The sequence below is a fragment of the Nicotiana attenuata genome, chromosome 9 (assembly GCF_001879085.1).
Source record: "Nicotiana attenuata strain UT chromosome 9, NIATTr2, whole genome shotgun sequence".
Classification (NCBI taxonomy): Eukaryota; Viridiplantae; Streptophyta; class Magnoliopsida; order Solanales; family Solanaceae; genus Nicotiana; species Nicotiana attenuata.
This window is the reverse complement of record NC_031997.1, coordinates 17,458,270-17,469,221: the sequence shown is the minus strand read 5'-3', so window position 1 is coordinate 17,469,221 and position 10,952 is coordinate 17,458,270. Positions and strand designations below refer to the sequence as shown.

General features: G+C 33.1%; 1 protein-coding gene across 1 annotated transcript; it reads right to left on the bottom strand.

Moving 5' to 3' along the window:
• Positions 5,968-9,619, bottom strand: LOC109232121 (protein XRI1). Its single transcript, XM_019397790.1, has 9 exons — positions 9,442-9,619; positions 8,569-8,621; positions 8,364-8,477; positions 7,606-7,745; positions 7,155-7,218; positions 6,965-7,067; positions 6,844-6,875; positions 6,657-6,740; positions 5,968-6,540 (listed from the first exon to the last, which is right to left on the bottom strand). Exons 1-9 carry the CDS (start codon positions 9,459-9,461, stop codon positions 6,266-6,268), a joined length of 885 nt encoding a protein of 294 aa, XP_019253335.1. The 5' UTR covers positions 9,462-9,619; the 3' UTR covers positions 5,968-6,265.

The following is a 10,952-nucleotide window of genomic DNA, read 5'->3' as shown; positions in this document are numbered from 1 at the left end:
TTCCACTTGTTTGAAATGTTTAAACAAAAGAATTGTGAAAATATCTAATTAGTAAATGAAGTAAGGAAAAGACCTTTTATGTTTTAAATGTTGAATCGGCTGGCCTAGTATTGTGATAGGCGCCATCACGATCGAGGGTGATTTGGGGTTGTGACAAGTGAAACGAAAAAAAAACAAAGAAGATTCAAAAACAAATGGAAAGAGAGTTTTTCTAGATAAAAGTTTGAGAGATTCTCTTGTAATTAAGAGGTCGAGTTTCCGTTCGTGGCTTCGGATTCGACGTTGTCGCTACTTTGTCCGGCCCGAGTTTCGGCATTGGATTGGAGTTGTACTGGTTCTTTTTCTTGTATTACTGGAACTTTTTTGCTAAGGTTTTGATTCTATCCTTCTTCACTATTATTTTTTCGATATTCTTTGAATAAATTCAGAGCATTAGGATTTGGTTCCTTTTATTAGTATTTTATTTTCTTAATCTGTTATTTTTCTTTTGGGCATATGCTTCTGAACTATTATTATCATTTAGTCTATTTAGTGAAAGACTTTTAAAAAAAATCATAAGAGCTTAAGGCTAATATGGGGATGGTGATTCTATAAATGTTTGCCTAGTTTACTTAAATGGTCAGTAAGATTGCACAAAATTATGCTATAAGGTTTAGAAATGAGTTAATTTTTTTTTGCCCCATCATTCTTGTGGATAGACCATAAACTATAATAAAGAATTTATAATAAGATTGTAGTAAAGTTTCTTTTATAAAAGAAAAGTTTTTTTTCTTCTTTGAGTATATGTTTACAACTGTTAACTACTTAGCCATAAAAACTAAAAAAATTCAGGTGTTAATATTAGTAGGAATACCTCAAAAATCAAAAAATCTTGTTAATTGTATTAATTTCTCTATACCTGTAACCTCACTGTAAGGTATTTTAATATTATGATTAGCTATCTTAAATTAGTCTATGGATATGGACTTCTTCTTTGTCTCACCGTTGAAGAATAAAATTGGAATTTTCATGAGTTTTATCTTCATCTTATGAATTTCATTTGAATAATTTGTGTTTGTTTGTTTTATTATTAAAAGTATTTTTTTTTTTTGTAAATTAATCGGATGTTTCATATTAAACTGTGGAGTATATTTCTTTAACATCCCCATCGAGAATAGATTCAAGGGAGAATATAACTACTAATTGGGTCTAGACACATTGTAATGCCTATTAAATAGATAAATGTGAGTTGCAAATTAATTCAAAGCTCGCTAAACAAAGTATTAGAATAAAAGAATAATTCTGAGGGAGCGAAATAAGTCATGAACTAATTCAAGACTAGTTGCAACAAGTAATAAAATAAAAATAAAATGTACAATTAAATATCTCGAACCTAAAAGAGACAAAATAAATGGAATACTCTTAATAAGCTAGTATGCTTTAGGCGCGTGTCAACCAATAAATTATCGTGACTATGTACACATTAGCGTGACATAGTTATGATTTCCTAAATTGAAGCAAAGTATGCGTTCGCGCAACTTTGACAAAACAATCTTAAGAATAATAAAGTATTATTAATTGTGTACACGTACGCGCGAGATGATTCTTGACACACCAAACAAAACGAAACGCGTACGCGTGATTTGTTTCAAGATAATTTTATAATTACTAATAACCAAGCAATTAAAAGTTATTTAAGGTAAAAGTGCATAAATTTCATAGAACATAAAATATCCAGAATTAGTTAAGCCAGGTATAATTATTAAAGCGACCGTGCTAGAACCACGGAACTCGGGAGTGCCTCACACCTTCTCTCGGGTAACAGAATTACTTATCCGGACTTCTGTATTTCGCAAACTTAAACAGAGTCAATTTCCTTGAATTGGGATTTTATAATAAATGGTGACTTGGGTCACTGTAAATATTTATTCCAAGTGGCGGTTCTTTAAAATAAAATAAATTAATTTTTTTTAAATAATTTCACTTAAATTGGAAAAACTCCTTTATTTCCATCATCTCCCCCCAAAAAAGGAGGTGTGACAATCTTGAAAGATTTTATTTTCCTAGTAGCTTTAAAATGTGTGTGTTAGAGTTTAAATCGTTGTACGTTTATTATGAATTTATTAATAATGCATTAGCTTTATTCAATGTTTACCTAGTGAAATATGCATATCTTTTGAGATTTTAAATTTCAATAAATTTTTTTCGTTTATATGTAATATTAAAAATTTAATTTTTGGATAAGTTTTATCTATAAAAGCCAAAAAAATATTTAAACGCGAAATACAGTGATAGGTGTATAAAAGTCATTCACTATAAAAGCCAAAAAAATATCGGAACAACGAGACTGTTATAGAGAGGTTTGACTGTATAACTATATTTAGACATAATTTCTGCCACAGTGTTGGCTATCTTATTAATTATTGAAACTGATTAGTTATCCTCAACTAGAAATTTGATTTTTTTTTCTTTTTTTGAAGTTTAATATTACATGCTAAAATATCGTTTATAGATTCTTTTTATATTTGATTTCATAGTGAAGGAGGCAATGCGTGAAATTGACAAAAGGAGCAGCATGTTGTCTGATTATTCTTTCAAAAGATGACGTGAATCATCATGAATCATTTTCGAATATTATATATCAATGAAATTTTGTGTAGATTACGCTCGATTTAATTGTTCTTGAATTTTAAGTTTAAACAATTATTAAAACTCGTTGATTTATTTTCAATGACGTGGACTGTGGATAATGTAACACTATATACAATTCGTCAACTATTTCAATGATGCTTAGCTAACTAACTAATTCTTTGTCCTTTTTGTGTCAGTGATTTGCAATTTAGATTTTGAGTTTTTTAATTTTATTTTAATATTGTAATTTAGTCTGAACATATTTGGTTTTTGAAAAGAGGGAAAGGACAATCACATATTATGAAGACCCTCACCAATAGCCCAAGAAAACAATAGAAAAACATTTATTCTTCGTGTCAACAAGATCATTGTTTATCTAGTTTTTTAGGCATAAGGTTTCTTTCAAAATTACATCACCACAAGCCTTTGGTGGCTTCAAATATTTATTGTAGTTTATACAGTATCAGGTTCTTATATCCAACAACAACGACAAAAATACTGAAAATATTTGCTTGAGTTGGAATTGGTTTACAAGTTCACGCCTGCACTCAATTAAAGTCATGCACTATAAAGATGTTCATTTAGTGATTCTTGCGCGCTAATCTTCTATTTATAGTTCTAATTTTATCGGATGAATATTTTTGGTGAAGCAATGTCGAATGATCTACAGAATGCAACTGTATTAATAGCGTGGGGTAGTCACTTTAGCCTAGTAATTGAAAAATAATGAGTGTCATAAAGTTTTAAATTGTATAGGTGAAACTCCATGACATATATCGTAGTATGAAATTTGAAACTAAGTAACAGTGTCCATGGCTATTTTAAGTTGTAATGGCTGAAAAAGGCTATTTGTGAAGCAGGCTCCCCTCAAAGGCTCAAAACAATTCATAGAGAAGCTTTTGATCCATCAGGCTTGATGCTTATGTCTTGCTTATGAGATGAAACATTTGTTGCTTTGAGCCTAAAGCCCGAAGTGAATCTGCTAATTGCTTGTATATTTAATTTGAACTTCTCCATCTCCAACATCGCAACCTTATATATGATTAAAAAAAGAAGTGATACGTACTATTCAAGAGTCATGTGGCAGAATGGTTTGGAATTATATATATGTATCGACTTTCTCTACCTCTTGGTATCACCATTTTACTACCCTTAGTTAGCATACACAACGTCAATGCGGATTACTTGAAGCAGTATCTTGAAAAGTTTAACCAAATTTATATTTTATTAAATTATAGCAATAGCCATAAATATAATTGGTGTTTTCATCTTGTAAGGCAGTGGGAATACAAAAGAACCAAATAGCCAATTGAGTTAATATTAGTACTAGTATTTAGCTAATATTAATACTAGTATTTTATGAATTTGCTAATTTTAATAGCATTTTAGCTCTAAAAGGCCTAAATTGGCAGTTTCCTTCTTATATTTTTCATTATTTCTTGTACTTGATGAATTCCTATTAGATGCCATGAATATCTAAATAGTTAAAAAAAAAAAAAAAAAAAAAGACACTATAATAAAGCAACCACATCGAGTTGAACAAATTCATATGTTGGAGATTAGTGCAACAAAGTATTTGGGAATCGGAGCATGTCTCTAACGGTTATGAGGGGGCCAATTTTTAATTCGCAAAATTTTCGGAGTGATGGATTGTGGATTTTCCTGCAAATTAGGAAAGGGCAACAATAGGTTTTTCCTCTAAAATTTGGATCATAGTACAGGCTGATTAGTTAGTGCTACAAAAACACAAAAAGATAGTTTATTTTGTGCAATAAAAATAAAAATAAAAAAAGAGATATACTAATACGTATGCTTTTTTTTAATAGACAGGTCAAAATAGGGGCATTTGCATCTATACAAGCTTTTTGGGTCACGTTTTAACTTGTGCCCGCTTTGCAAAAAAATTGCAAGCGTACCAACTTTTTCGCATAACTTCAGCATAAGGGGCTGAAGTAGCAAAGGCAATCACGCAAAACTTCAGCATTCTAGTAGACAGGACTGAAGTAGCAAGTGTGCTGAACTAAGTGTGCTGAAGTTTTTGTTTGTAATTGCTGAACTTAAGCATAGTAGCTGAAGTTTTGTTCTCTATTTGCTGAATTTTTTGTTTGTAATTGCTGAAATTTTTGATTTTGTAACTGGCGAACTTCAGCTCTAGAGCTAAAGTTTTTGGTTTTGTAACTGGCGAACTTCAGCTGAAGTTTTTATTTTGTAACTGGCGAACTTCAGCTCTAGAGCTGAAGTTTTTTGTTTTTGTAACTGACGAACTTCAGCTCTAGAGCTGAAGTTTTTGTTTTGTAACTGGAGAGCTGAAGTTTTTGTTTTCTAACTGGTGAACTTCAGCTCTAGAGCTGAAGTTTTTGTTTTTGTAACTGGCGAACTTCAGCTTTAGAGCTGAAGTTTTTGTTTTGTAACTGGCGAACTTCAGCTCTAGAGCTGAAGTTTTTGCTATTTATTACTATGAATCCATAATAATCTTCAAAGCGGGAATCACATCGTATGGCAATCCACGACGATTTTCAAAGTGTGAATTCACATCATATAGCAATCTAAGTCCTTGTGAAATCAAACAGCTAGTATCATTGCCAAATTACTTGTCGCATTTGTGTTTTTAGTACTTACAATTAAAAGGAATTCTGAGTAATAGTAAGAAATATTTATTTAAAAGAGATAGCTGAAGAATAAACTTCGTCAAGAATATCTCCGCAGCCCATGTCAATTACTGGAACATTTTCACAATCAGCGACTTCAGAAAGGAGTGGCCTATCAGATTGAGGGCGGATATAACTTTGAGGAGGAGAAGGAGGAGGAGAGCTGAAGTTGTTTAAAAAGTGGGTACAAGTTAAAACTTTTTAAAAAAAAATGAGTATAGGTTAAATGGGGGCGACCAAATAGGGCGCCCCGTGCAATTTTTACGTCAAAATAGGTTGAGATAAGTTGGGTCAAAATGGACTGAATTCAATAAATAGGCAAGTCAATAACTAACCCAACTTTGGATGGGTTGGGCGGGTCATTTGGGCTTGGGCCAAATTTTACAGCCTTATATCCAGCTAAACAAAGCTCAAGCAGCTTACAGTAATCTCTAAGTTAAACTATTTTTATGCCCAAACGTAATCTACAAGTTTGTTAATGATTTGACTAAGCGAAAACAATTAAATTGACCAGACCCTGAGACCAGATCCAAGGAAAAATCATCTTGCAAATTATGCAACCAAAAGCCAGTTATGTCTCTTCAATTAACCAAAAAGATAAATATAAAAAAAAAAAGGTTGTACATTCTCAATGCTCAAAGAACCAAAATTGTTGTTAGGTATTAAAAGTTTACTTCATAAAACATACTAGCAATTTGCCACTTTAAAGTGAAATCCTTGAAGATAATAATGTTCATTAAATAGCCAAAATATGACAGGGTAACAAGCTTTTGCAGATCAATAAATTAGTGACGTCAATAAAAGTTTTGTACAAACTAATTGTAAGAGTATCTCCAGCAAACTGCAATACTACAACTACTACCTAGCATGCTGCTGCAATAATTGAGTATGCATAAACGATATCATGATACGAGCTACAAGGATGATAGCATCAACCAGAAAGCGAGGCCCCTGAGGATATCCATCTCCAAAAGAAATGGAGAAAACCCTCGCCTGCTCAAATTTAATTATCCCTTTGTTCTCATAATAGTAATGCTGCCTTTTCCTCCTTCAGTAGGAATTGTGGTCTTCCCCACGACAGGTTTACCAGAGAAAGCCGACTTGGGGTATGCAACACAAGGATCTACACTATTTTGTCCTGTCTTTGCTTTTGGTGTGCGTATCCGCTGGTTTATGTCTTTCAGAGTCACATCTCCGTGGACACCACACGGTTTAACAAAAGAAAACGGATACACAACAGAGGAGGCAACTTTTGGAGGAGCCCGCATATATGATTTCCTACCTGGTGGGGCGAACAAGTACACACAAGTTTAGAGACACAGCTCAGAGATTCTTCTATAGTGGTATTGAATAGTGAAGCAATATTCTGTGATGAAATATCATCCAAGAAGAACAAACCTTTGAAAACAACATTTTTACGAGTCTGCACAGGACGCTCTTGAACCACATTAGATTCACATTCAGGTGGAGTGTTGCAAATCTCTGCAAAGCAAAACAGAAAGAAATAGAGATGATAAATGAGCACCTCGTGGCAGATTGATAAGGAAAATAAGCTACTAAATTCTAGACAAGACGCGTCACTAACCTGAAATATCAAGCTGAATATCAGAGGCTGCACTGTTTCCAAAAAATAGTTCATCAGATTGATGTTTTTCTTTTCTTTCCAGAAAAATGATACAAGTTCTTAGGCAAAATTAATAACATACATATCCTCAGGGCTCAAATGCATCTGAGAATCGTTAAAACAACTAGCAACCCATCCTTCGGATGACTGATCCAGCCCCTCATTACCAGATGAAGACATGCCCTCTGATAAAAAATGAAATTAACATCTGAGAGGTCATACAAGAAATTAGTTGGTATCTGTCGAAGAACAAAAACGTACAATGGACCAACCTGAAAATCCCGAAACCCACTGTGACATTTCGGAGATAAATTCCTCAACAGAATTTTCAGTCTCCTAAAACATGGAACAAAAACAAAGATCATTTAATCACTTTAAAAAGTTACATGATTTGGGATGACAGACCTATATCAATAACTTGTTCAATTTCTTTTTGTAAGTCTTACTACAAGGGAAGAGTTAAAGTGGGGGACATCTTAAGTAAAAATCAAACACAGAGTAAATTATTTGGCAATCTTCTGAAAGTCAAGAATACTAGTTCTCATATCTGTTGTTTAATAACATGAATTTATAAGCCAACCTACAGTGAAAATACAGACTTGATTCCAAAAAGGGTTGTGACAGAACAGGTCAATGAGTTTAACACGAGAGATCAAGACACAGTAAGATATCAGTTGGTGCAACCCAAAGATGTGACAGTTTGAGGAATACATGAAAGCTGACCTGTGATTGTATAAATGACGATGATAGTTCCTCACTGCAAAGTGGTGCATCTGATGCTTCTGATTCAAACTGTAGCATTCTGCGCCTTTTCACTTGTGAGGATGACTCATTGTATCTCTGGGATTCCTTGTCATTGTTTTCTGTAAGCACAAAAGTGAGATACAGAAAATATTACAATTGTAAATAAAGACATAGTAACAATGTCAGAAAGCACCCAATGTCATGTTTGGATGTAAAGGCTGTTAAAGTATCCTCTGGCCAGAAGTACTTTGTGTGAAAGGACTTCAAGTAAAGCGGCCCAAAATTCCCTACCCTTGTCATCTCTCAATTTCAGTTTTTTAACACCGTAAAATTGACCACTATTGATTAAGGCATAAATAGGCCATAGTTTGCTCAGAGTTGGTGCGCGGAAGTGCTTTGTCACTTCATCCGGTGATAGTAATCATTTTAGCGATTACAACCTAACAGACCAGTTCAAACAAAGACTAATCACGAAGCCACCACTTTAAGCACTCCCGAAAATACATAAAACCAAGTCTAATATGGAACGAGCTATACGTAGATGCACGTTCATCCCGTAAGAAAGATTGAGTCAAACATCTTATATGACCTGGTTTTTAGATAGGCAAATGAAGATTAATTGATATGATTCTGGAACTAAGAATCAATTCAAATATTTCTAAATGAGAAGCCGAAAACGCTAAGTAAAAGAGGAGCTACAAGTACTTTATGAGAGCGATAATGCAGTATCATCTTACCATAGCTGTTAACATGGTAAGTCAAATCACCACAGGACTTGACTGGAGTATTTTCATCATCAAACATAAAGGAAATGTCTTCTTCATCTTTGCTCAACAAGCATTCAGATATATCTGTTCACATAGCAAAACACATACATCATCAGTAAAAGTTGGACACAACATTATTCTTGACTAAGCAGAAAGAACAAAAAAGGGAGCTTACCAATATCAGGATCATCTCCGAGACCATAACTGTCACGCCATCTCCACATGTCACTGTATACAAAAGCCAAACAGAGAATCTATTCAGTCCATTTATTTCTAGGAAAAACCAAATTCGCATCTTAGTGTTAGAAAATCCACAAGGGATATGCCACATTGTACTCAATGGTTTAATGAGAGAGCAATTATAGCAAAAAAGGACCCAAAATTAATATGCACAAACCAGGGTCACTAGCAAATAGCGTTAACGAATTTAGGAAATAAAGCAGTAAAATGTTTAGCAGTGCAGCATCAGATCTAAACAAGTAAACCATTTCTAGAAACACAGTGAAAAGCAACAACATGGCATACAAACTACATTAGAAGTCAGGTTCAGCATGACAGAAAAAACTTACAAAAAAAATGGAAATATTGCAGGAACCAAAATCAATGTCCTATCAATCTAAGTACTTAAGAAGTGTATCCATATAATAACAAATCAGGGAAAAAAAGAAGAAGCAAGAACTATACCTAAATCCCAAATAAATTGGGTAGGCTCTATGAATCATTACTGACCATGTTACTCCATTTAAATTTTTTTTATATATAAAAAATCCTTACTGACCACATTACTCCATTTTTTTTATTTTTTTATTGAAAAACAGATAGCAAAAATATAACTCCAATCTATTTCCCCAAACTGGTTCACTGTCAGTGAGTCCAAGATAAGCAAAACACATCTCCCATTTCAGCATTTCAGTTCTAAAAAAACAAACCCCAACAAAAAAAAAAAGGGGGGGCAAACAAATCTGTATCGACAAAGCAAACAGAAAAAAATAACAGTCCAAGAACAAAACAACCCAAAACAAAAAGAAAAACAAGTAGAAGGAATGACCTTTCACTGTTGAAATTCATTTTCTTGTATATGGATGTAAGTTCAACTGATACTGAAAGAATTTGTAAGACAGAGAAAAGGGCAACCAAGAAAAAGCAAAGGGGGCAGAAAATGAATTGACTGGTTGCAAAATCGAAAACCCCCCAATATCTCTCTTTATATAGTATTAGTACGTATATATACTTTAGACCATTAAGAATAGCCGTTGAAACAGATCACTCTGTAATAATAACATAAAGTGACTTGTTTTATTTATGCAATAAAAGCGCTTGCAGTTTTGGCAGGACCATTAAAAAGGAAAAAACTAAAGAAAAAAGAAAAGGTTTTGACTACGTGTAAAGCAAACGGATGTTAGTGGATGGAAGGTTTGATGGTTCGGGTCGGTCGGGTCGTAACAATGGTAATTCATGGACCTGAAAATTTTTGTTGCCCATTCATCGTGTAAAGTGTGACATGTCAGTTTTATACGTTATATCACTCGCAATCTCTGAGTTACTACTTGTACTGTATGACTTTTTCGACTCAAAGTATTGAATACTGTGAATCTATCATTTAAAAAGTTTAAATTGTTATTGAATTAAATATTTTTGTATATTTTATTATATTAAAAAGGTATGTCAAAATAGTTTAATGATAGCTTATGTTATAAGTTTAAGTGATTATGATAATTTTGACTAATCTAATCAACAATTAAGGATGTAATAAAACTATGAACATTTTTGACATCGAGTCTAGATAACCATTACGCTAGCGTCTGGTCATATTCTCAAATTTGTTTTGAAAAATCTGATTTGGGTGAAGTTTGGTTTAAAGGTGAAAATGTGTTTGGATATAAGCTTTCAAAATATATTTCACTTTTTTTTTAAAAATAAAAACATTAAACATGACTTATACCCACAAGTTCTAAAAATTATCACAAATAACCAACAGAACATTTATCAATAACATTCATTATATTATTGCAAACTATAGTCCTTAACATAAAAAAAATTTGGTATAAAATTATTATTTTTTATAATGAACTACATAATACACTATCAGATGACAGAGAAGACGAAGCAGCATTGTTACAAAATAATAAATTGTGGGCTCTTCTATAAAATACAAAAGTTTGGAGCATGTGTTACCCTCAAATCCGGATAACAATTGAATTTATATGGGGTTTTAAGGATCCGTGAACTAAAAGATACAAAAGGTTTAAGTTGAGAAAAAAAAAATAAAGACTCAACAATTGCTGTTAAAGTAAATAATCGCAGAATATAATATTGCTTAGAACGATTGTCCTTCATGCCCATAAGAATTTAGAGAGATCCCCTTTTATACATTCAGATTAAGGGTAAAAATAAGGTAGGTCAATTGATTACGTCGTGGATCCCTGTAATTACGCCTTAATGGCCTGAAGTGGTTGAGAAAATCACGTTTGGGCGAGATATCCGGCGACGCTTGGTTATCCGTTACGAGTCCGGCTTCCGACCTTGTGTGTTTCTCCATCCGGTGGTGACTCATATCGA

Bases quoted from the DNA above. Each gene is read 5' to 3' on its own strand.
- LOC109232121 (XM_019397790.1), bottom strand. From the start codon at position 9,461: ATGAATTTCAACAGTGAAAG. The intron at 8,622-9,441 runs GTCATTCCTTCT...TTTTGTATACAG, and splicing joins ATGAATTTCAACAGTGAAAG to TGACATGTGGAGATGGCGTG. The intron at 7,068-7,154 runs GTTGGTCCATTG...ATTTTTTATCAG, and splicing joins GTGGGTTTCGGGATTTTCAG to AGGGCATGTCTTCATCTGGT.